Below are 27,670 nucleotides of genomic sequence, written 5' to 3' on the forward strand. Positions count from 1 at the left end.
GTTATTGTGAATGATTTCTAGAATTTTCATTAAATGAGGATTTTTCTATAACCTCAGAATCTTCAACTTTGTTATCTTCACGTGATAGCCCTTCAAGATTCTCTCTCTTTCTCTTTCTGTCTGTCTGTCTCACTACACACACACACACACACACACACACACACACACACACACACACACACACACACAGAGTTTATCCAGGCTTAGAGATTGTCAGTTTTTATGATTGCACTGTGATAGTTGACATTATATTGTTGCGTAGGGCAGCATTGACAAGAACCTGTATGAAGACCTTCCCTCTAACTAGTGGTATCTCTTTCTAGTAATAATTTCAGTTTATTTCATACATTCTTTTGGTTTGCTTCCTTTTGTGGTCAGTGCCATCCTCTACAGGTAGAGTATTGGTGTTTCTGCTTTGTTCTGTTGTATTTTGTCTTTTTGGGACACCAGGATGCAAAGAAATATCCCATGATTTACTATACTTCCTGTCAAGCTGACCACCACAATGATTTCATTTAATACCAATCTACATGCAACTCTGTGCTACCACATTTATTTCTTGCATTCATTGGAATGGATTTATCATACTAGCCAGGGTATAAGTCCAAAGAACAATTTATTTATTTATTTTTTAAATAGCCTTTTATTTACAGGTTATATGCATGGGTAACTTTACAGCATTGACAATTGCCAAACCTCTTGTTCCAATTTTTCACCTCTTACCCCCCATCCCCTCCCCCAGATGGCAGGATGACCAGTAGATGTCAAATATGTTAAAATATAAATTAGATACACAATAAGCATATATGACCAAACCGTTATTTTGCTGTACAAAAAGAATCAGACCAAAGAACAGTTTTAACAGAGCATAGTCTGACAATTTCAGAGTTCTTTTGTAGACACCAAAGTCATCTCTGCATACATGACCCCTGTTTATATTCACTGACTGTTGTTCTTTTACTTTCTCATTCTCCCCAGATGCATTGAGTTTTGAGAGGATTATTATTATTATTATTAAGTGTAATTTTAGCCAATGACTCACACCTCATTGAACATAACAATTTTTTTTTTATTAGAACCTCTACTGCAAAATGTATTTTTCTCAACTCTAGTTCACTTTATTTTTTGTCCTTACCCTTGGGTGTAGATGTTAAGTGAGCAATGAAATAGCTAAAGTTTTGGCAACAAGTAGGAATGGAAAGAGGAGAAAAGGGGCATAATTTATCCCCAAATTGAACCAGACACTGAACAATGCAGAGTTGGCAGTATTTTAGATTCTGGTTTTAAAGTATGAGTTCCTTGTGCTTTTGAGATTGTGAGAATATTGATGCCTTCAAAGCTTACCATGCCAAGTCCTAATAGCATTTTCTGAAAAATACTTCCTTAGGGAAGCTCTTACTATGCTAAACACAGAGACCTCAAAAGAGTCATCAACTGTTGCCTCAAGATGTGGTTTCTGGCCAATATCTGGTGATAATGACTCTTTATCATAGAAAATTAGTTGTAAAACAACTTTGAGGCTTTATAAAAATAGCCATTTTTGTTATTGAAACCTAGTTATGTCTAAAATAGAAAGATGACAAATGATAAAATAGGCTATGATAAGAGATAGGATTATGTTGAGAATTAAAACAGTATTCAGAACTTTTTGTTGATTTTGATGAATATTAGGATTTAGATACCTTTTCAGTAAGGTCACAAATAGTGGAGATAGAAAGGATTCTAGAAATGGTCTAGTTACAGGGATCCTCAAATTTTTTAAATAGGGGGCCACTCCACTGTCCACTGTCAACTGACTGTTGGAGGGCGGGACTATAGTAAAAAAAAAAACTTTGTTTTGTGGGCCTTTAAGTAAAGAAACTTCATAGCCCTGGGTGAGGGGATAATCGCCCTCAGCTGCAGCATCTGGCCCGCGGGCTGTAGTTTGAGGACACCCCCTAGTATATATAACCTCCTTTTTGACATGATGTTTCTGATAGCAGTCTTAAAAAGGAATATATTAAGCCAATTATTGTTCCTCAGATTGTAGGTTATGACTTCTAGGATTTCATTTGAGATCTCTAAGAAGTTAGCAGAATTGAAGCCTTCATATTTTTAAATACTTTAAGGATAATGGTGAAAAACCTGAAGGATACAGCAGGTGATCATAGGAGACTCACTATTCTTTTAAGATTCAAAGAATCTTGAGTAGTATAGTTTGTAGACTATTAACAGATCCAGAGAAATTGCAAAATGAAAAAAATTTTGACCCAATGAACCAAACAAGGTGTGTGTGTGTGTATGTGTGTGTGTGTAGTACAGTGAGCCAGACAAGACTTGAATAATAATTGTCTTCTTATTTCCTTTTTTAACTTAAAAAAAAGTTCAATGTAAACCTTGATTAAAACTCAGAAGCATAAATTTAGAATTGTAAATTCTAAATTGTAAATTGCTTTAACCTATCATTTCATATATTGGGAAACTAAAACCTGAAGTAATTGCTCTGTTTTTATTCTCCTATCCTAAGCTCTACAGGGCCTGAAACAGGTACTACATAAAGAAATATCAAATTGAATTGAATTTTCTCTCTCAGATTTAGATCGGAAATAACATTGGTTATGCCATAATCTTTGCTAGTTTTTATCCTGTGTATCTCCTCCCCTTTGGAGATGAACATTTTGTGGGGTTTGTTGTTGTTGTTGTTGTTTTTAATAATTATAGCTTTTTTTCGACAGAACCCATGCATGCCTTGGTAATTTTTTACAACATTTTCCCTTGCACTTACTTCTGTTCTGACTTTTCCCCTCCCACCCTCCATCCCCTCCCCCAGATGGCAAGCAGTCCTATACATGTTAAATACGTCACAGTATATTCTAGATACAATATATGTGTGCAGAACCGAACGGTTCTCTTGTTCTCATAGGGAGAATTGGATTCAGAAGGTAAAAATAACCTGGAGAGAAAAACAAAAATGCAAACAGTTACATTCTTTCCCAGTGTTCTTTCTTTGGATGTAGCTGGTTCTGTCCATCATTGATCAATTGAAACTGAGTTAGATCTTCTCTTTGTAGAAAAAATCCATTTCCATCAGAATACATTCTCATATAGTATCGTTGTTGAGATATATAATGAGAAATGATCATTTTGAAAAAAATCTGCCCTCATCTCCCTGTCTTCTAAACAGCCTGCAGTCTGACTTCCAACTTCATTTTTCAATTGAGACTACCACTTACCTCTTAATAGTCAAACCTCAACTTTTTTTAAATTCTCTTCCTTCTTGAGCTCTCTACAACATTTGGCACTATTGATTTTCTACTGGATATTGAAGATACTTTCTCTCTTATGAATTCGTTCTTACTCTCAAGGGCATCATTATTCTCTCAGTCACCCAAACTCCACACATACATAAGCTGTGGTCAAATATTGTTGTTCTGTCCTTTATAACAGCTCTTGTATTTATGTTTTCCACTTATACCACAACCATACTAGTTTAGGCCCCCTTCACCTGTTGCTTGAATAATTGCCATCTTTTACTAAGCGATTTCCCTGTATCAAGTCTCTTTCCACTCCATCCCTCTTTTAGCTGCCAAAGTGATCTTAAAGCATAGGTCAATCATGATCTTCCTGCTGAATTAAATCCAGTGCTTCCCTCTGACCTCCAACATTAAAAATAAAGTCCTTTGTATGACATTTAAAATTTATCACAATTGACCCATTTTTCTTCCTCCCTTAATTTTGTGATATAACCATGCTGCCCTCTCTTCTCTTCCTCAAACATGAAAGTCCGCTACTTAAATCAGTGCATTTTTACTCTGTCCCGTGCTCAGGGTGCTGCCTCTCCCTACTTCTGCCTCTTAGCTTCCAAGACTTCCTTCCAGACTCAGCTCAAACCCCACTTTCTTCACAAGATCTTTGCCAGTCCCTTAGCTTCTAATACTGAAATTCACCTCAGTCTGTATCTCATACATACTTTCAGGCATGTCATATTTGTACCTAGTTAATTAGGTGTTGTCTTACTCTACAAGAGGGCAGTGACTGTTTTTGCCTTTCTTTGTATCTTCAGAACTGAGCACAATGCCTAGCACATGGTAAGGGTTTTATAAATGATTGTTGATTGATTTAAAAATTGTCATGTACAGAAAGTTAAAATAAGGCTTCATTTTCAAAATCTGACTTACGCCTAACCTTCCTGGAGTTTATAGATAATGTTAATTTATAGACCTAGCAGATAGAGCCCTGGGCCCAGATCTGGAAAGACATGTGTTCAAATCCTGCCTCAAACACTTGATGGTTCTCTGATCCTAAGCAAGTCATTTTACCTCTGTTTGTCTCAGTTTCCTCAACTGTAAAATGGAGATCCTAATAGAACCCAGCTCCCTGAGTTGTTGTCAAGATCAAATGTAATATTTATAAATGTTTGTATCATTTCTTTCTTAATGTTTTAATTTCTTGTTTCAATATGTATGCTTCAGATTTAACGAAATTGTGAAGAGGCAGCTTTGAGTCATCTAGTACAATTGATAATTCTGAGATGAGGAAACAGTAATGTATTTCTGAAATGACTTAATTATGATCACTTTGCTAGGTTCATATTTAGAAACACATAGTTAAGGAAAGAAATAGGATTTCCATTTGTATGAGGTCATTTTGGGACTTTGCAAGTTCTTGGTGCAGCCTATTGATAAATTAATGGAGGTTATGAAGACAAAAGGAAATCATTTTCTGACCTTATCTTAAGGGTGATAAAATATACACATAAAAGAATAGAAAAAATGCAGACGAAAATATTTAGAATGACTCTTTTTGTGTTTAAGAAAGAATTGGAAACTTAGGGGGAAAACCTATCAGTTGGAGAATGGCTGAACAAATTATGATTATATGATTGTGCCTATAAGAAATGTTGAAGTAGAATGTTTCAGAAAGATCTGGGAAGATTTATATGAATTAATACAAAGTGAAGTGAGCAGAACCAGAAGAAAACTTCACTCAATAACCATAATATTAAAAATAAATAAATTGTGAAAAACTTAGTGATCCACCATAGTTCCAAAGAATTCATGATGAAAAATACTTTCCACCTTTAAATAGAGATCTGGTATAATTTTATTACTGCCTTTTCAATAGGTGAAGGTGGGGCAAGGAAAAAAGAAAATTTGGAGCTAAAAATAAAATTATATTGGATTTTTAAAGTCTATATAAAATAAGTACAAGATAATTATGGAGAGACATTAGCATCTAGGAGAGTCAGGAAATATTTCACCTGGAATATGTGGATTTTACACTGAGCTTTAACAGAAAGTAGAAATTCTAACAGTCAGAAGTGATTTTATGTATAGAAATCAGTTCAAAATCTAAGCCTTTGTGAATAGTAGATTAGTTGAATTTTTTTTTTAAACAGTGTTTAACCTTCATCATTTCTAGTAAGGACTTTTAAAAGTTTCATTTCAAATTCATATCTTATATCCCCTTTTAGGTTTAGTCACAAATTTCTTTCTCCTCCACAAGTCTTAGAGATAAACTATTCTATGTTCCTCCAATTTATTTATAATATCGTTCTTTATGTCTAAATCATGGACCCATTTTGATCTTATCTTGGTATACAATGTTAAGTGTGGGTCCATGCCTAATTTCTGCCATACTAATTTACAGTTATCCCAGCAGTTTTTGTCAAATAATGAATTCTTATTCCAAAAGTTAGGATCTTTGGGTTTGTTATCCTCTATTAAAATTTCTTGTTAAGATATCTTCCACAGAAATGAATTTCTGATAATAAATGTTGGCTAGCAGAGTCTTTGAAATTTTGGGAAAACTGTATTCTTAAAACAAGGAAATAAAGAGAGAAAAGTAACGTCAGAAAACAGTCATTTTCATGATGAACAGCACAGTTATCTGTAACTCAGGCCACTAAATGGAAACAGCTTCCTGGATGGAGTTTCACTGGACAAAATGGAATACTGAAGTGTTTATCTGCATACCTAAAAGCAAAGCAAAAAGGAAGATAAACCATTTGCTTCATAAAATACAGGCCAACTGATACTGCACATTATCTGTGAAATGTGATTTTAATGTGATTTCCTATATGTCTTGCTTTTTAACTTGTATCTTAGAGTTGAGTTTAGGAAAAACTGAGCTGGACTGGGGGTGGGGTAAAGCTATTATACTTTCATATGGAAGGAATTCTGAATCAGATCTAGGAGGAAGGTGTCCATGTGTCAGCTCCTTCCCCTTCCTATCTCTTTGTTCCTGTGTTTCTGAATTATACTAAGATATATTTTAATCCAAAATCTAATATTTAAAAAAAATATATGAAAGTTGAAATAGGATTTGTGGAAAACAAAAATATACGACTCATTTCAGGGGAAAAAAAGTCATCATTTAAAAAAAAGTCTTTAATGAACAAAAATTTAGCTTCTCAGTGAAAATAAATAATAACTATTACTCTTTCTCTTTCTTTTTCTTGTTGCTTATCCCAAAAGCTTCTCATGGTTTCAGTAGTTCTGACAGTTTTTCCCTTCACGGATCTTAGAATCACAGATGTTGATTTTTAAGTTCAAATACTATCACTTCTTTGTATAATGTTCAAAAACATATACTTCAGGGGGCAGTTAGTTGGTGTAGAAGATAGAGCACCAGCCTTGCAGTCAGGAGGACTGGCCTCAGACACTGAACACCTCCTAGCTGTGTGACCCTGGGCAAGTCACTTAACTCTAATTGCCTCAGCAAACAAACAAAAAATATATATACTTCATTCTTGTGAATATTCTCACACTGACTAACTCTAGGTCTTTCAATATTAAAGCAGAGCAGTCTGAGTAAGATTTATACAGAATTGCTTGAGATACTTATTAGAACAGAAATATAAAATTAGAAATTCAATCATAAGATAACTTTAAGTATCTACTAGGTATAAATGACCAAAATAGTAACAATTTAGTCCTTGTTCTCAGGATCATACTTGCATGACTTTAGCTTTTAGTTCTCTGTTCTTCTTTTTTTTTTTTTTCTTTTAACTCTTTCCCCCAACTTCACTCAGGTTTGTTTTGCTGTCATATAGTCTGACCTCTCTAACCTCTCTCTTTTTTTTAAGTCACATCAACATGTATTTATTACTTCCAGGCATTGTGCTAAGCACTAGGAATACAAATAGCAGAAAGAAAAGACAGGCTTTGGCCTCAAAGAGTTTACATTCCAAAAATTATCCAACCTCTTAATAGGAAGCTTTGAGGAAGCCAGAATAAGAGTATTGAATGCCAGGAAAGTCAGGAGTGAAGAGTAATGAAAGAATCCCCACTTATTTCTGTTAAGCTTAATAATGTATTTATTTCCATATGATACTCTGTGTGTGTGTGTGTATGTGCCTGTGTGTGTGTGTGTGTGTGTGTGTGTGTGTGTCTGTGTGTTTTCAACCTTCCTTTTCCTGATATGGTTAGGACTATGATTCACCTTATGTTTATTTCCTATACTTTTCCATGTTTATGTTCTCTTCTCATACAACCCAAATTTGATTTAGTAGGAAGAACTATTTTTTTTCTGTGTTCTACACTTGTGTATTCTTTTTATTTTTCCTTCTTGTTCCTCTCTTAAAACATTCAGAACAGAACCTTAGCACCTTTTTTTTTTAACTTCCCAAATATCCTATGAAGACATTAAGTTTTTATGAAGAGGGAATTCTTAACTATTTTCTGTAATGAACCCCCTTTAACACTCTGGTAAAGATTATGAATTCTTTTCAGAATATCTTTTAATATCTTTAAAAGCATATAGTAAAATACTTGTGATTATAGAAGAAATCCATCCTTTTTGAGAAAGTACAACTCTAGCATAAATTGATGGTAAAAATAACTGTCTTATTTTTCTTATTATAAGAATAAGATAATATTTAAAATATATAATTAATTTGTATGCTTATTAAAACTTTAATTGGACCATGACTTTTGGGTATCTCTTTATCCCAAGTTACTGACTTTGTACATGTTCTACAGAAGATATAAATGCTTTAAATTGTCACTTCAGAAAGTCAGGACACATCTGCTTAGGAAATTATAAAGAATGTTGACATTTGAATCCAAGAATAGTGTCTACAATTCTGGCAAAATATTGCCCATGGCACTATTTGGCTCTCTTTTTCTTACATAGCTTTGTATTGGTTGTCAGGGCATTAGTTTCACTTTCCTCCTCCTTCCCCACTTGAGCTTCTGCTGTAGCTGTGGAAGTATTATATTTACTATTCATCAGTGTATTGTAATTTGTTATACCACCCCTGTGGAATATAGGTTCACTTAAAAATAGACCACACAACAACTCTCAAAAGTAGTCAGTTTCTCCGTTGTTATTTTTGTTCTCCATCTGACAAATCTAGTGCTTATTATTGGTGCTTGTTAAAAACCATTCAGGATAGAAATGAAGCCTTCCACGGTGATCCCCTTCACCCTCTTCTTAAAAGAGCTGACTCAAAGATTTTTTTTTCATTATTTCAAATTTTGGAAATATTACAGATGCATGAAAAACCTTAATCTACACAGAAGTTGATACAGCTTTTAAAGAAATAATTTAGCATTAGGTAATCGTCCCTTATTACTTTTGGTGAGGCAAAAATTTTAAAATGTTTACTCAAAGGGCATCTAGGTGGTGCAGTGCCGAAGACCTGAGTTCACATTCACCCTCAAAGACCAAGTGATCTTGGACAGCTCTCTTAACTCTGATTGCCTTTAAAAAAAAAAAAAAAAAAAAAAAAAAAAAGGTTAACCAAGACCGAACAATGGAAAATAAAAGTCATAGCATAGAATGATGATGGAGCCTGTTTATCTCCAATTATATGAGAAGGGAAAATTATTTACTAAAACCTAATGAAAGTTTATATCTTAAAGCAAGATTGCGCAGGATGTTACTTAGGTTTTGAATTAGCAAAGAGAAAGATTTCCTAATTATTAAAGTGGAAGATCTTGCTGTGCTTACATCTTCATTTCATCTGTGAATAAATTAATTGCTGGTATTTAGAACTTAGTATACAGTGGAGATAGAAATACACTACACAATACAACATGTTATAGCACAAAGAATATTGAATTAAGAGTAAATAGGCCTATTAGTGAATCCCAGCTATGATACTCTTACTGCCTTTATGACCTTGAATAATTCATCCAGCCTTTCTCATGCTCAGTTTATGGATTTTTTTAAAAGAGACATTTGAATTAAGTCTTCTTTATAATACTTTGATGCCCTAAATTCTGTGACTTGACAATCAGTTGTGTAGTATGACTTAAGGAGTACAGAACAATGCACTTCCAAAAAATATATACTTATTGTTTATTATACTGATATTACTTAGATTTTTCCTTTCTCTTCATCTCTCTCTCTCCTCATACTTCACTCCCTCTACTTCTGCTGCCCCATCTCATCACTTCATTGTTTTGCCTTATGCCTAAATTATTTATAGTGGCTTCCTAACGATTCTCTTTGTCTCTAGTCTTGTCAACTTCAGTGCGTTTCATGCTTTAATTCCAGGTTCCTCTTCCTAAAACATCTTGTATAACTTTTTATTTTGCTTAGAGGAAAGGAATTGAAAAATACTTTAGATAACATATTTAAAAAATGCTCTTTGCCTGTACCGCTTAGAGGCTTATTCTTCCAAAACCCAACTCATACTAGCAAGTTGGTTTCCAAAAGGCATCTACTGTTAATTTTGGCTTCTACAGATAACCCTATGCATGCTCTCAACACTGGTTCACAAGCTCTCTATCTTTGTGCTTTCCTTTGGGAACCAGTTCTTTAGCAGATCTATTTATTCAAAAGGCATATATAGCAAGAACAAAAGTTATAAATTACTTCCCCCTCTCCCTCCCCTCCTCCCCACCAAGCCCCAGGGTACTCTTTCCCACAAATACTTATAAAGTTCATCAGAAGAAGAATAAGCATGAACTTAAGTACAGCGATACTGAGGCACATGTGTAGAGAAAACTCATGACTAAAGAAATTCATAACTCCAGAACAAAAGAAGATCAAATTTTTTTCTTCAGTAGGAAGGTTTTCATGCAATTTGTTGCAGTGCATGGTGTTGGTGATGGATGACTTCCTTGCTCAGTTGCCTCCTTATGGAATGTTTTGCCTTGGGTGACATGTCAATCTGTTGGGTTGTGCTGGGGCAGACAGGTTACTCAGCTGCTGGTATGGTTCTTCATTAGATTCCGCTACCATTGCTACTGGCCTCAGTTGCTTGAGACTTTTTTTTGACACTTCTGATAAATTTCTTGCACTCACTTGTCATCTGGGCACCTCTCTCTCATAATACTCTTTCATCTCATATCAGGCAAGAATGAACATAAAAGAGACAAAAATAACAGAAGCAATATACATTCACTGAGATATAGCAGCTGGACAGGACAAAAGGCAGCTGTTGTCTTTCCCCTATGCAACAGCTCTCAGTAGGACTTGTTTCCTGGAAGCACAAAAGGACCAGAGGAGAATTATATTGATTCTTTTGTATGTAAGCTCCCTTCCTGCTCTGTGTCTCCTGTTTCATTCACCCTTCCAGTTCCAAAACTAATTAGGAGTTTTGTCATTAGATGATGAAGACAGACATTAGTGTCTAATAATTCCTGGCCAAAAGTAAGCTCACCCAGGCTCCATTTATTAGATTAGAATAGGGAATATTACACTCATTTTACACATGCATCCTACATGCATATCTGATCATACTGTAAGCACGAGGCTCATTGGCCAGTCTTGACTACATTTGCTTCATTCCTTAACTTTTGAAACTGTTAGGACATGAAGAATTTAAAAGAATTCATCTATTATGTCAAGTCCTAAAGTAAATCAAACCATGATTTCAGAAATAAAACATCTTTAATTGAGATAATAGTTAGTAAATATGCCACTATGGGGCATTTTCCAACCAAAGAGGCAAATGAAAAGGTTTTTATAGTTTTAGAAAGAGGAGGTAACATGAGGTAACAAGATCTGATCATGAGATCCCAGCCACCCTCAGCAAATCAAACAAGGAAAATCACTTCATTCTAGCCGTTTTGCCCTTCATGGCATGAATCTCAATTAAAGGGGTAAGGACATCAGCGTGTTCTAGATCCAGCTTGAGCCAGGTTTCCCCACAAGGTAAGATCCCAGGGTGGAATTTAAGGTCTAATTCAGCTCTACTTAATTGATACTAACTTGCTGGGAATGCTACTGACATTCTGGCAATACTAGGATCATTCAGGAAGTGGGAAATAACATTATATTTGGTATTAAAAATTTTGTCATTATATTAATAATATATTAATTAATACATAATAATATGATATATAGTAATATATAATATTTTCTATCAAGTCCAATTCCCTCATTTTACAAATGATATTTAACTTTAAATGTGTATATATCATTTCTTCCTAATTTCCCAATGAGATTGTAAAATTAAGTTAAGGACAGAAACTTTATTTTGTTTGGCCTCCTTTGTCTTTATTTGTCATATAGAAGATAGAATACACTATTGATATATTCATGTTGCTGGAACCTCTTTGGGTCTACCATCTATTCAGATCAACTGCTTATATGGTCCCATTTTTCTCTGTATATCTTTCTAACTTATCCAGAATTAAATATGTAATATCATGGTAAGAAAAAAAAGATTTTAAAAAAAAGTTGAATGATAAGGAAGTAAAATACGTAGCAGACCCTTCATTCCTAGATTCTCCAAACTATCTTTTCCATGTTCCTAGTCCTAGAATAGTACAAGCATGTCATCTCTGCTCTTTTTGCCTAATTAACACATCACTCAAAACTAGAGAATAGAAAAGGTATAATAAATTAACCTCAAAAGTAAGCATTTATTAAGCACTTTAAATGTGCCAAACATTGCCGAATGTTGGGAATACCTCTGCAAGAAAAAGACAGTTCTTGTTCTCAAGGAGTTACATTCTAATGGGAAAAAACTACTTATAAAAGTGAACCAAACAGTAGGGTAAGAGAAGAGCCAGATAAAGGATTCAGACTAGTGGGTGCGGCTATGAAACTTTTAACCTTATTCCCAAACTCCATATCATCCTTTGTCCTTTCTTTACTTTTCCTTGTTGAGACGTTTGGTGTCAGGGGCAATATCCTAAGATATTGAGATATAAAAATGAAACCTGAGTTAATAAAATTACTTTTAAAAGCCAAATACTTCTGAATGTCATCTCCCATATATATCTTAATGGGATTGAGATTTTAGAAGGTAATGTCATCTCATTCTTTAGTTTTTTTAAGTGGATAAGTTTGCAGTAAAGAAATGGTTTCCTTGATCATCTATGAAAAAATATCCAAGTCTAGAAAGGGGACAAAGAATTATAATTGTGACCGCTATACTCAGCAGACATAAATTAATCAGGATGTAGCTTCCAGTAAATTTAAGGGAAGAAAGACTGCTCTTCTGGGGACTCACCAGTCTGATGAATTTTAAACTTAATTTCTATTATGGATGGTTTCTTTGTCTAGGGTGATTCTGTACAAGCTGGCGATGACTCCCCATTTTCTGATTCTGTTACCTTGGAACAAACTACAAGCAGCATTGGTGGGTCAAGTGGACGAGTTAGTCTCTGGATGCAGTGGGTGCTACCAAAAATTACTATCAAGTTATTTGCTCCAGATCCTGGACACAAAGGAAGAGGTATCAATCTCATTTACCTTTCTTCCAAAAATTTAAAGTGAAATATATAATATTTAATTTAACTTTAATCCAGCTTCTGATGCTTATCAACCTTTTGACTAATAGCAATTCATTTACCACCCACACCTATACTCCAGCCCTCAGTTTCCTCATTTGAGAAATTAAGAGATTGAACTAAATTGTCTTTGATGCTTCTTCTATTTCTAGTACTAGGATGGTTTTCAAAGAAATATTAGAATCTTCTTTACCATTCTGATAAATAAGCGTTCAAAGGATATGTGAACTGATTTAATATCTATTAAATCAAAATCCATGTCAGTATTAAGGAATTAGTTATGCATAAATCTCTTCTATACAATACATACAACCATCATACACTATTAGAGAACAGGTAATAGATAGCTTTGTCTTATTACTTTTGAGCCTGTGAAGTGCCATGAATTCATTCTTTATTATATGATTTAGATATTATTGTTCCACCTGAAAATTAATACTATCTTCATTTAAATTACATTTTAAAATAAAAATGATATTTTTGTATTATAATTTCTGCTTTTATTTGTAGTCCATCACAGTTTGAGTTCTATCATACTATTGAAACAAAGTTTCAGTGATTTAAGAAGTCAATTGCTCACTTTATCCTAATAAATATGCCATTATTCAGAATTATAAATTTAAAAAAATTTTCAATGATTTGAATTAATTTTAAGTAAAATTCAGCCCACTATAAGAAACTAGAGTTAATGCTCTGTTGTTACAAAGAATACACTTTCCTTGCTTTCTATTTCTATTCCTGCTATTATGGCAAAGCCATATTATTCTTTGCAATAGCAGGAGATTAAATCCATGATGGAAATACATTTCTCCCAGAAAGCTTCCTCTAAAGAAAATGTTATGAGCCACAATGGGAAGAACCTTTTTATTCAGCATTTCTTTTTCTCTCCTTTCTCTTTCTTTTCTATATATATATATGATGTTGAATTTTTTATATGAAATTGAATACAAGAAATATTTATTAAGCAGCTGCCATGTATATATATATAAATAAAACATTCTACTAAGTACCAGAAGAGATAAAAATTTAGATAAGACATAGTTTCCATGATAATAGAGATTAAATTAGCATAAATGAGCAAATTATATATATAACTAAAATGCAAAAGAATTCATAATAATTTCTCTAGAGAACTGCATAATTTGAAGACACTGTAAAAACAGTGGGTCAAAAGACTTTCTGACTTGTGAGAATCAATGGTATAGGCAAAAGAACCTTATATTTACAATCTAGAAAGACTTGGATTTGAATCATTTCTGATACTATTATTACTAGCTAAATGGTTATTAGCATCTCTTAATCTCTGTTTGAACCTCAGTTTTTCAATCTGCAAAATGTGACCCTACCTCATGAAGTTGTGTCAAGGATCAAATGAAATAATGCATATAAAATACTTTGTAAACCTTAAATTACTATATATCACCTCTTAATATATAAGTTGTCATATGAGCCAAACTTTAAAGGATATTGATAAATTAAGAACATGAAGGTTGGAAAAGAACCTTTTTCCTATGGGAAACAATTATAATATATAATCTATTATTTTGATCAAACATTGAGAAACTTATATGGTTACAAAATCTAATTAAAATCTATATGGTGTAAATTTTTTTAAAAATTATTTTCCCCCAATTACATATTAAAATAATTTTTAACAATATTTTTTCAGTTTTGTGTTCTAAATTTTGTCTTTCTCTCCTTCCCCTCCCTCTTCACTACCTAAAATGGCAAGCAATCTGATATGTGATACATGTGCAATCATATAAAACATTTCCAAATTAGTAGTTTTGTATAAGAAGATTCAAAGGGAAAGAAAGGAAGGAAGAAAGGAAGAGGGAGGAGATAGAGAGAAAGAGACAGAGACAATCACTTAGATAGATAGACACAGAGAGACAAAGAAAGAGAGAGAGAACATTATGTCTGTTCCAACACTATCAGTTCTTTCTCAGGATATGGATAGCATATTTTATCATTAGTCCTTTGGGATTGTCTTAGATCATTATATTACTGAGAATAGCAAAGCCATTCACAATTTTTTTTATTGTACAATATTGCTGTTACTGTTTACGATTCTGTATACAACATTTTATATTGTATGGTCACTTTTCAAAGATCTCTGATGCATTACATATATTAAGATTTCTCTTCCAAATATTCTTGATATGCCTTGTCTTGAAAAATAGGTACTAATGTTAATGTTTGCTTATTATTGCAGAGGTCTGTGTAGTTAGTGAATTAGAAGATCTCAGTGCCTCAGTAGATGTCCAAGATGTTTATACCAAAGTCAAGTGTAAAATAGAAAGCTTCAATATTGACCATTACAGAAGCAGGTAAATATAAAGTCATAGCACTTTTTTAATAGTTTTATTAATTGAATATGATCTTCTTGAAAGCAGGAACTGGATTGCTTTTTTCTGTTTGTATCTCCAATGCTTAAGACATTGCTTAGTTCTTAGCAATAAATCCTTTTTCATTCACTCATTTTTATCTAAACACATAAAATAAAAAATAGGGAAAAATATTTTCCTTGGCAACAACTTAAGAATGTTTATATTTTACCTTATTTAGTTATTAATCAACTTTTTTCAAGACACATTTATTACCATAAAAAAATTTTAAATTAAGTGGATTTATTAATTTTTTCAAGTGTATGTATATGTATATATATGTAGTATGTATATACACACATGCGTATAAATATGAAGAAAAACCACTGGTGAACCTTATTTAGGAAATACAGTTTTTAACAGTTTCACATATTTTTCTTTGATTCAACAATTTGTGTATATATATAATATAACTTTTAAAAAATGACTTTTAGGAATGTAGCAATGCATAGGGATAGATAACCTGACCTCATGGTCAGGAAAACTTGATTTCAAAGCCATTGCTGTCATTGCTGCCATTGCTGTGACTGTCATTAAATTTCTCAGTATTTTATGCAACTCTGTAAGACTTTGAATTTTTGAGGAGTTACTTATCTTTTATCATTAAAGAGAGTTTTCTTAGCAGGCACTTTGAAATCATGGATGTAAATTAAAAACAATATGTATTCAGTACATGAATATAAAAAAGATAGACTGTTTATAACCTTCCAGTTGTCATATTGCATCATGACATGTCACATTGCTTTTAAATACATTTGCCTACATATTGTGTTAGGTATGTTCCTTTTTAAAAAAGGATTTATATAGGGGATTTCTTGTAAAATATTGAATTATTGTTGCTTTGTTTGCATTGTTGCTCTTGGTTGTTTGTATTCTTTCTTTCAATGCTTTCAATGCTATTTATAAAGTTTTACTTAACAAAAAATCACACTTCTTTTCCTTTATCAGTTTAAAGGTATTTTACTTATGCACTAAGAACAACTCCAAACCTCTTATAATTTTTAAAAGTTAGCAATTCCTTGCTGTCACTGATTCAGGGATTATAGTTCTATATTTCATTGCTTAATTTTATTCTGTTTCCTTTGACTTTAAGACTTCTGTATTATGTATATGCATATTTTTCTGTTTTCTTTTCCTCACCTTCCTCCATTTCTTACCCTGTTTTTTCTTTCTTACTGCTTTCCCATAAAATACCAAATATGACTTCCCTTCTCTGTTTAGGTGAGATCTATATGGTATAAATATTTATTCACTGAAAGAATAACTTGAACTTTCTATAATAAATGCTCCATCAAAATGATGACTAAATTCAATAGTGCTTTGTTTTTGAGAACTACATATTTATAGTAAAGCCATCAGGTCTGAGTGTGGCAGTTAGATATTTGAATGAAATTCCTTCTCTATTGTCCAATCCATTTTTTTAAATGAGTGAAAGACACTTATTTTAAACAGTCCTGCATCTCATTTCCAAAAGATTTTTACTTAAGAATTTCTGACTTTAAAAGTATCTCTTTTTCTTATATGTTCAAGTAGCATAAATATGTAAAAAGAAACTAAGTTTTTTTGTTTTAAAACTATCTGATTTTACAAAAAAGCTATATGAATTCTATTATTCTTCATCCATATTAAACATATTCCTATTCTAAGGAACACATTTCTAAATATACTAGATACTAGTTTATTATACTAGTATATATTATTATATATAGTATATATTAGTCTTAATATAATAGTATTACATATACTATTATAGCATATAATAGTATTATGTAATACATATGCTAGTATATAGTATATACTAGTATATAATATATTATATACTAGTATTAGAATATACTAGAATAGGAAAATATTCTAGAAATGTATTTTCTAAAGGAAATATTTTAAAAATTCATTCATGATGTTTAAAATGTGTAATAAGAAAATGCAATACATTTTAATAAGAATTTTTAAAACTACATATAGATATTCTATTATGGTGGGTTACAATAGGTTTGTGGAATACATGATTTATGGTATTGATGAGGAGATAATTTGGTTTTGTTCTGTTTTTTTAACAATCCAGTATATGACACTGTTCTTTCCTAACCAATTGTATCTTCATCAAAATACTTCTTACACATTATTTTTCATTATAGTTCATTGCTTTTCATTCCTGGCCTTATTTTTTTTTTCTTGAAGCATTGAGCACAATTAATGGTGGTTTGATCATGGTGTCTGTCAAATTTATTATGTCCTACATAATTGATTTGTTAATTGCTTTGTCTGATTGATTTTTCACTTCAGGATGGCAGTTATTGATGTTATAACTACTTGAAATATAATTTTATATGGCTAAATTCTGTGAATTCAGAAAAATTACAGAGAATAGATAAGGTTAACCTCTGTTTTCCAGGCCAGGCGAAGGCTGGCAGTCAGGACATTTTGAAGGACTATTTCTTCAGTGCAAAGAAAAACCAGTGGTGAGACTCATTCAGTAAATATAAATTTTTAAATAGTGCTTTATAATTAAACTGTTTGTATTTATTTTTTAATGCAACAGGAATGTTTACAAGAACTAGAACCTCTACCTCAGAATGATTTTATACATTTGAAATCCATCTTGTATTGCTTCAAGCTACTTAAAATTTGTAAATATCTTTCTCATTTAACAAATTTAGCGAACATTTGATAAAAATCAATATAGGATTGTTTGCATTAATTAATATACTCTTGACTTCTATCAGACTCCTTGGAATTATTTATTCTTTTCATTTCTTATGCTTAATCTCATGCTGGATTGTTTCTATCAACTGCAAGTGGAGATTTTATACTAAAATATTTTCTTTTTAATTCTATTAACTGTGTATTTGCAGAAGATGGTCCAGATTGAGATCATATCAAACAGAAGCATGCAGCTATGCAGACTTAAGCAGAATTTAAAATCTGTATGAATTTTTTGCTTATGGCTTTTTATTGCTTTTTGTCTCTCCACCCTCTTTCCTCCCGTACATCACCTAAAGCCTTGGGGAAGAGTGTTGGTCTCTGGGGCAATATGGAGGTGTCTTCCTTTCCTGTACTGACAAGCTGAACAGACGCACCTTGTTGGTTCGACCCATCTGCAAGCAGGACCCTTTCAGTAATTTCTCTGGCTTCTTTCCTTCTGTAAGAAATCATTTGAAAATTATTCTACAGAACTTCCATTAACAGTAACCCATGAAATAGATTTAACTACTTATGCAAAATATTGTCATTTCTCACTTTTAATCTGCATTTTTTCTTCTACTATGAATTGTCTACAACAAATTTGTATATTTTGAATTGACTTCTCTTTGCAATCCAGTCTACTTGTGTTCTGGGTTGTCTCTTCATAAACTCCATCCCCATGGAGTTTACAAAATCTTTTTTATCCTAAGCCTTAAGAAAAAGTAATTAGAAAGATAAATATTGCAAAAAACATGTGTATGGTATATTACAGTACCAAATGTAAATTATAAACTAATAAGCAAGAGTTGACTGAAGTGATTTTGCCATACCATTTGTATACCTGACTCAAAAGCTGGTCATTTCATTCCTTTGTTGTCCTTTTGCTCTTACAACCATTATACAATAGCACTTTTTTTAGTGCTCTCTTAAATAGAAACAAATATATACATATGTTACTGAACAGAGAGAAAAACTATCCTATTTTAACTTTCTGTTGCTGATATGACAGTTATTTGAGTAGTAGAAATTCAGTATAGTAACATCTAGATAGATTGTGTTGATTTGAAGGGCAATCTGGTTTAATTAACATTGTTAAAGACCTCCCTCACTTGATCTACATCTTGCCACTGGTTTCAGACTTAGATAAAATTGTAACATATAATATATAAGTATATATATTTATAGAAATGAGATTTAAATAATGCATCAGAGATTTACTAAAATAGCCAAGTGTTAAAATTTTGTTCCTCTGGAATTCAGAGGAACAACAATGCATTTGCATAAAAATGCAGTTATTTAATAAGTCAGGATGCCTGCTTACATTTTCTGCTCTTCTAGGTAATTGATAAAGAAAAGTAATTGTTTGAGATTTTCCCAGAAAACTACAAGGGGGTATAAATATTTGTTCTTTACTTCTGAGATTGGATATAAAATGGCTTTCATGTTAGTGGAAGTTCTGTTTAGATTTATATTTCTTCCATGTCTATATCCATATGAAACATTGTTATATATACATATGTAAAATACATTTACATTTGTACTTCTTATAATCAGTGTATTTAAGTGACAGTTTTAACAAATTAAAATATTCACATGTTAAAAAACAATTCTATTTCAAGCATACAAAATCTGCTATTATTAAAGTTTCAGTTGTTTAGGTAAGGACATCTATTTGATATTGCTAAAATTTGTCAAAACAAAAAAGTCCTGATATTCCTTAGAGTAACATTTAACAAATACAATTTTATGTTAATGCCATGTACAAGATAGAAAACCATTCAGTATGTGTTCTCTAAAATGGTTTTGAAAACTTAAAATTTTCTTTGCCCAAAGCACCATTTTGGCTCTTCTGATCTTATAATACACAGATGCTAAAAACTGCACAATTTAAGAAGAAGCAGTTTTTTGGGATACTTGGGAAGGGAAAAACCTTCCTTTTTTGTCTTCAGATCAAACACACACACTCTAAGACATATATTGTGTTCCTCCTCCCAGTCACTACTTTTTGCCACTTAGTGAGAGGTCAGTATGACTTAGCCTGGCCCTGATGCTCCCTATGCTTGTTTGTCATAGTAGAAGAGCGGGCTGGCACAACTCTGAATTAGAGGAACACAATTCTGAGGAGAGATACATTGGATGTGAAAGGCACATTTTTCATGAGGTTACACAAATCATTCCTCTATAAATTCCTTCAACCACACCATTCATGGCCATACTTTTTGCTAGAAGAAAAATAAAAGACTTTTTCCATGTGCCTTTAGACTGTGACAGCAGATTAGGAGCAGTAATGACAGGGGCCACAGGGCTCCTGTGCTTCTGTCATGGGGTGATAGGGACTGAAGAGAAAAAGTGGATACAGAACAGGATTCCAGGTGATGAGTTGACAGTAGTACAGGCTCTTTTCTGCTTTGCTGCTTATCTTGCTTTCTCTCTATATCCTTTCCCTAATCAAACTGATGTCATTTTTTTCTGGTAGGAAAAATATGTCTTCAGTCCAATTGCAACTCTAATTTTATATTGGAAGTTAATGAGAAGTCAGTATCTAGGAATTGATGTACAAGAAATTTTTGGAGCAGCTCTTTCTATGTTGAAGCTTATGCTACCTCAAGTTTTATCTCATTTATAAAACCATATTTTGCTATTTTTTTAATTATATGCATTTTGGAAATAATTATCTGAAGTTGTGTAAAATAGTAGCAAATACATGTTTTTTCATTATGAACGAAATGCTTTTTGCATATTTGAAGGTAATGATTATTATACCTGAGGTATGTGTATTATTAAAGTAAAATAAGAGATTTTGCAAATGATTACTATGGAAAATTACTTTTAAAATATATATGTTTTGTTACTATGTCAAACAGCTAATTTAGTATGTCACTGGTAGAAAATGTAACATCATGATGTCCCAAAGTTGGAAGGGATCTCAGAGGCCTTTCTGGTTTAGCTCTTATCTGAAAAAAGATTTCCCTCTATAATTGAAGGTTGTTTAGTGTTTTGTTTTGTTTTTTTGGGAGGGGGGGGGTGTTTTTGGACTCATTTACCCATTTGGTAAATTCTATATATTGCTTCTCAAAATAATGAGTTTAAAGTTTTAAAGTTTTTTTTTACAAAAACATGTATGATTACAAAATATCACAATATTTGAGGGGAAAAAATTCAAAGACCTTTCCCTCCAGTTAGGAATCTCTCTCTCTCTGCTTTGCTTTATACTATAGGTATAAGTATACAGTGGGTAATAGTTTTTGCTTGAAAACTTTCAGTAAGGTTTTCTCTACCTACCCCAGAACGCCATTGCATTTGAGATAGTTCTTATTGTTGAGATTTTTGTTGTTGTTTTTGGTTTTATTTTTTTTCTTCTGGAATCAAACCTTAACTTGCCTCTGCAATTCTTACCCATTGTTTCTGGTTCTTCCTTTTGGACTCAGGAACAAGCTAGATTTCTTGTCCCCATTACAACTCTTGAAGTACTTGAAAAAGGATATTGCTCCCCTTAATTTTTTTTTTTTTTATTCTGAAGGCTAAATATTCTCTTTTTCCTTACTTGATCTGTACCTGACATAATCTTGAAACTCTGCCATTCTTTTTGTCAGGACTTTTTTGCCTTTTCTTAATAAAATCTAGTTTTGATTCAATGCTATGCCCAAATTAAACAGAGTACTCTGTGTGGTCTACTCTGATCAGGACAGAGTACAGCAAGTTCTATAAGCTTTCTAGTTCTAAGTTCCATTATTTCTTAATAAAATCTCTAGACTTTGCCTAGAGGAAAATCTTTTTTTTTTTTCTTTTTTCTGTAAACCTCAGCCAATATTCTTTATCCAATTATCCATCTTATCAAGTAAGCAGACAAGATATGGTAATTTTATCACCATAACTGGAAAGAAAAACTATTTCTCCATGCCTTACATATATTTGATTCATTAGGAAATTTAACATATATGATAGGCACTAACACAGAGGATAATAATTATTAAGAATAAAATCTAAAACTTAAAAATACTTCATTATTTTGCCACATTGCACATTGCAAGAAAGATTCCTTATCCAGAATTTAAATGACAGAAGGAAAGGTATAAAATTTTCTTGTATGGAAGTTGAGAATGTCCCATGACCATCTACTTATCACAAAAGATAAGAAATGAACTTTTTTGAGAATTCACTTTCTCTCTCATTAAGGATACTGCTTTTTACATACCCAGTCTTCATCATATAATTCACAGACTAACAGTTGTTCTTAATGAATTTTAAACCATAGACCATTGATTTATTAATTTTACCATAGAGAAAGCAGTGCTCAATTCAGATTTAAATTCTTACTGCCAAGCATGAGCTGTGTCATCTTGGCCAAATCACTAGCCTCCTTGGGCCTCTCTCTATCTTTTGAATCTGTAAAATGAGGGAGATGGATTAGACAGTCTCTAAGATTCCTTCCAACTCCTTGAAGACCTTATTTTTTTTATCCTAAAAATCTTCACTTGTTATTTAAGGAAATAGGATCCAAAAAATCACAGATTCATTGGCATCTTTGAATGAGATCATACTAATTCAATAATGTGCTACACTATGGTCAGAAATCTTTTCTAATGATAAATAATGGGACTCAATAAAAGGATGTTTAAAATTAATTAGGAATAAAAATGAGACAGCAGATTCTCTATTTGGAATATTCCCCCAAAAGTTTTGCTTCTAACAGAATTTTCACTGTGATTTCCTTTTTTTGAAACAGACAACTTCAAAACTTTTAGATGGCTCACATCAGCAGCATGGATTTCTCTCTCTCACATATACAAAAGCAGTAACTAAAAATGTCCGGCATAAATTAACATCAAGGAGTGACCGAAAAAGTTTCCATAAGTTATGTGAAGGCTTAACAGACGGCTCACCTCACTTTCTTCATGAGATTCTCCTTTCTGCACAAGCATTTGATGTTGTTCTTTGTTTCCCTTTACTTAATGCAATTGCAAGCATTTTTCAAGCAAAGCTACCAAGAACTCAACAGGTGAAAAGGAAATCTCCAGGTCAGCCCATGAGGAGTCATACTCTGACCTCCCGCAACTTGCCTTTGATCTATATCAACACCAGTATAATCAGAGTTTTTTTCCCAAAAATTGAGGAAATGCAACCTGCTGTTGGAGGTAATGTGTACAGAATTGTACGAGTCTGTATGAATTTTATCTTAACCTTTTCCCAGCTATTTTTCATACTGTCTTGTCTTTCTATTAATTTTCTTGTCCATTGTGTTTAATGATTTGGGTATACTCAGCATCCCACTCTGGAGAATTGAAGTAAAAGTTCTAATTATTCAAATGAATGATTAGAATGATTAGAATTCAGCATCAGGAGATAGCTCAGTTTATCAAAGAGTTAATTGGAGAACCAGAATTTGTCCTTTAGGATAGTTCCATTTATAAGGTGCAAAGGAATTAAATATAAAGTTATCTTATTCTATTAAATGTTGTTTTCTTTATAACATGATTGATACTAGTAGAGCCCTTTTTCTTGATACCACAGTCTAGGTTTTACACATACACACACACACACACACACACACCACACATGTATACATGCATACACACACAAACAAACATATATGTTTGTAGATGAGGTGACCAAAAACTTGCAGTACAAAATAGTAGTAGTAAAAATGAGAAAAAGAAGAATGTCTTAATTCTTGTATTCAAAATTAATGAATTTATCATTCATTCAGCAAAGCAGTGTCTACTTTGTACAAAATATTGGAGACTTCAGTATTTACAACTTCATCTCACTTTCCCATTGAATTCCTAAAGTATCTGCTATATTAACTAGATGATCCCTATTTAAAAAATAATGATAACAGCTAATATTTATACAGTACTTTCTCTACATCAGACAATGTGCTTAAGAGCTTTTTAATTATTAGCTCATTTGATCCATAACTACCCTGGGAGTTAGGTTCTATTATTATCCCTATTTTACAGATGAGGAAAATGAAAGAAGTAGAGGTTAAGTTACTTGCCTCAGTTCACACAGCTAGTTAGTTTCAGAAGCTGAATTTGAACTGATAATTTCCTGTCTCCAGGACTTTAGTTCTATCTACTGTACCACTTGACTGTCCCATCATTTCTGACCATTAATTCTTAGATCTGTAGCTTATCAGTAGAAAATCCTGAAAGAGTGGAGGTGAAGTCAGACTTTGGCAGAGCAGAACTATGGAAAACAATATGCTTTGGAAAGATCACTAATAAGAGAGACTTAGCTTCTGGCTTTATTTGATCATAAACAAGACAGCACCAACACACCCTCCTTTCCTTGATTTCAGTGCTTCTCTGTAGCAACTGCCACAATAATTAGCATTAAGTTTTATTGTAATATTTTTCAAAATATGTTGTACTGTAGGAGACTTTCACTGCTAGTTTCATCATTCCTGTTTTATGAAGGTATTGTTTTATATGTTGTATGTTAGATTTAGTCATAGGCAAACATTTGCAACCTTCATTTTCTTTTTGTTTGTTTTTTTGCTGAGGCAATTGGGGTTAAGTGACTTGCCCAGGGTCACACAGTGTCTGAGGCTAGATTTGAACTCAGATCCTCCTGACTTCAGGGCTGGTGTTCTATCCACTGCGCCATCTAGCTGCTCCAGCCTTCATTTTCAAAAATAGGGGATCCCCTAGATCATATGTTAAAATATTTAGATACTGTCAATAAAAAGTTATAATAAAAAAAAATTTAAATAGATCATTGTCAAGTGAAGTTGAAATTCAGTTTGCCCACAACCTTTGCTCATATGAAATTATAAATTATTGTTAAATGATGATGATTTCATCAGTAAATTATGGGTGTTGTCTATTTCTTGAAATTGTAATAACCCTTACTTTATACATTATATGTCTTTAGAATATGTTTAATGAATAGTTGATGTTACATTAATGTATAATACAATCACGTAGATAAAGATGTAGTCCCATAAGGAAACAAATTGAAAATCATAAAAACATTTTCTCATAACCTCAAGAGGAGATAGATGCAAACAGGCAGAGTTCATTTGCCTCACTTTATAACCAGTAACTTCTTCAATTTTCCAGCTGTGAATAGGGAAAAGACAGTAAGAAAACAGAAGTAGTTTGACTTTTTTTGGCAAAGAAGATTTATAGTTCTTTGGGGAAAAGATTCTGGGGTATTCCATTAAAGCAAAACATAGCAAGATTTTGCACTGTTTGTAGCTGTATTTTATTAAAATTAAGGAAGAGAAATTGACCGTTTGAATGAAAATTAGAATTAAATAGACCTTGTGCTAACCACATTTTAAAGAAATTTGTAGTTTAAGATTTTAATGAATCTGAAAGATAAAATTTTAATGACTTTAAATGTCATTTCCACAAAGTTATCTATACAAAGCATTCTGAAATCACCTATGTTGCATATTATAAAACAAAGTTTTATATATGAAAGCAAAAAAAATAGAGAAGTTGCAATTTTTTTCATCTTTAGTTGAAACATTTCAGATTTCTCAGATGTTCTGGCATGTACAACACAATAGGTATTTTCTAAATATTGTATTGGAGAGTAAATTGTCATGGTGTCTCAGAGAAATTTACATACATACAAGAAAGAAAACTTGAAAGAAAATGCCTCACTAAAGGCCTTTGGAAGCTATTGTCTAGGAGATGCTGGACATTTAGTAAGCACATCTCAAAGTGAATTGCACATAGCTCTAAACGAATATTTGTTCAATGAATGAATTCATGTAGAAATCAACCAAAAAGCTATCAATGGACATTCTTCATAGCATCTGGTAGAGAGTAGTGAAATGCTTTTACGGTGATCCAGAAATACCTATAAGTTTTGCTTCTCATAAACCAAGTGAGATAATAATTATAAAAAGTACTTTGCACAGAGTAGGTGCTATATAAATGTTGATTCTCCACTACCATCACTGTGCCCCTGTTTTACATCCTAAATAAGACAAAACTTTTGGTTCGGCATAATGGTAACATTTTCTGATTATCTACACTATGCCCTTTACTGTAAAGTGGAATTTTAATCTAAATAGGTAAGGATAACACTTATATGACAATGCAGGACATAGAGAACTATTTTGCAATAAAGTTCAGTTTTATTCTCAAACCCAACAATGGGTGTCTGAAATTCTGAATTAGAAGAGAAGAATCATCTCCATATCTTTTTTTTACTCCATATTGTCTCTTCATTTCCAAATTTACTTTGGCCTTTGTATTAGTCTACTTAACCAAAATAATTACAAAAACACTGACTCATGAGCCCTTTTCAGGTTTTGTTTTTTTTTTTTTAATATCTACAATAACTGGGAAAATTCCTTGACAAAAATTTTGAAAAGTTTTAATTACAGAATCAGATCTTGTTATTAGTTGTATTTGAGGGTGAAAAAAACTATTATTTCCTTGAGCCTTTTAGAGAAACTCATAAATTCAGGTACCTGTGTGTTCTTCCTAACCCATTATTGGAAGGCTTCTGGGACTGCACCTTAGGTGTTATTTACATGCCCAAATACCTAATTTTGGCATCATGTGGATCATGATTTCACATGTGGATCAAATTTTCCTCAGTGAATGATTCAGCTTTACTAAAACCCTGTTGGGACCCTCTATGGCAGGAAATTTGGCTGTGGAGCTCTTAATAGAGACTGGTCTGGGGACAAAAGGATACATATTTTCACCCTCTGTGTATGTGCCTTGTGAGGTCCAGCTCTATAGTCACCATTTTATAAGTTGCCATCAATTCATCACATTCAGTAGTATTTTAAGGTTCTATTATGCTTAATGTTCTACTTAAATTGTTCACTGATCCTGAAGAGAAAAATGTGTTTTCCTTCCCTGAGAATTCTAATCACTTCAGACTGAAGTGAACAACCAGCTTATTGGGACCCCTTCTGGCAGAAAACTTGGCTCTTTGTAAAACCCTAAAGCTTTCTATAAATTACTTAACCTTGTAGGTACAAGATATATTGTTTCTCATTAAGGATTGGTGAACAATCATTGGCAGAAACATACCATCATAGAATGAAAGAAAAGAACTCAGGATGTTTTAATCTGATGTCTTCAAGCAAAAGAGAGATATTTTTTTAAAAAAGGTGGGGTGGGGGAAAAGACAAACAGTATTTTAGCTTTAACTTTTGGGATTGCTAGTATTGACATTCTTTAATTACCTCCTATTTAACTAACTTATATTTACATTTATTTTGTCTCTACTAATATTTGTACATGTTACTTCCTTAATTAGAATTCCTTGAGAGCAGGGACGGTTTTATTTCTGTTTGTGTATCCCTAACACCTAACATAGTCTCTATTATACAGTAAATGCGTAATAAATGCCTTTCTGCTGAATAAGATATGGAATTTTTTTCTGTCTTTGATCCCATTAAGATATATACCCAATAACTGACTGAATGAAAATATTAATTTTAATGAATTTTATAAAATAGCTCAAATTTTTTAAATTAAATTTTATTTTATTTTTCAAACAAAATTACCCTTGCCTTCCTACTTCACTTCCCCTCTCCCCACATGAAAGACCAAATCTCTTACTATAAATGTATACAGTGAAACAAAACAAAACCTCTCATTTGCATCGTCCAGAAAAATGTTCATTACCTCTCTGTCAGGAGGCAGGCACTGTGTTTCATCATGAGTCTTCAGGAATTAGGATTGTTATTGTGTTGACCAGAATTTTCAAGTTTTCTTTTGTGCATATCTGTGTAGTGTATTATATGTACATATATATGAGTATGTATATGTGTGTGTGTACACATATATATTATGAATAGTCTCTATTTTGTTTTAGTCAGATAATATCCTCTTTCCTACCCTCTGTCCCTAAATATTCTCTTTTCACCATGAGTCTCAGAACATAGGAACACACACACACACACACACACACACACACACACACACACAAACATACCAGGAA

General features: G+C 32.5%; 1 protein-coding gene across 10 annotated transcripts in view; it reads left to right on the plus strand.

Annotated features, from left to right (window-relative positions):
- VPS13B (vacuolar protein sorting 13 homolog B) overlaps positions 1-27,670 on the plus strand; it is a 950,112-nt gene that overhangs the window by 500,722 nt on the left and 421,720 nt on the right. For 7 of the 10 annotated variants that reach the window (XM_031954131.1, XM_031954187.1, XM_031954247.1 and 4 more), the window contains 4 exons: positions 12,448-12,619; positions 14,890-15,004; positions 18,064-18,205; positions 22,473-22,881. In XM_031954131.1, coding sequence (XP_031809991.1) covers positions 12,448-12,619; positions 14,890-15,004; positions 18,064-18,205; positions 22,473-22,881 — 838 coding nt within the window. Of the gene's footprint in view, positions 1-12,447; positions 12,620-14,889; positions 15,005-17,456; positions 17,524-18,063; positions 18,206-22,472; positions 22,882-27,670 lie in introns of those variants that run through there. The other 3 variants (XR_004232297.1, XM_031954364.1, XM_031954633.1) reach the window with 3 other exon arrangements.

Source organism: Sarcophilus harrisii, chromosome 1 (assembly GCF_902635505.1).
Source record: "Sarcophilus harrisii chromosome 1, mSarHar1.11, whole genome shotgun sequence".
Lineage (NCBI taxonomy): Eukaryota > Metazoa > Chordata > Mammalia > Dasyuromorphia > Dasyuridae > Sarcophilus > Sarcophilus harrisii.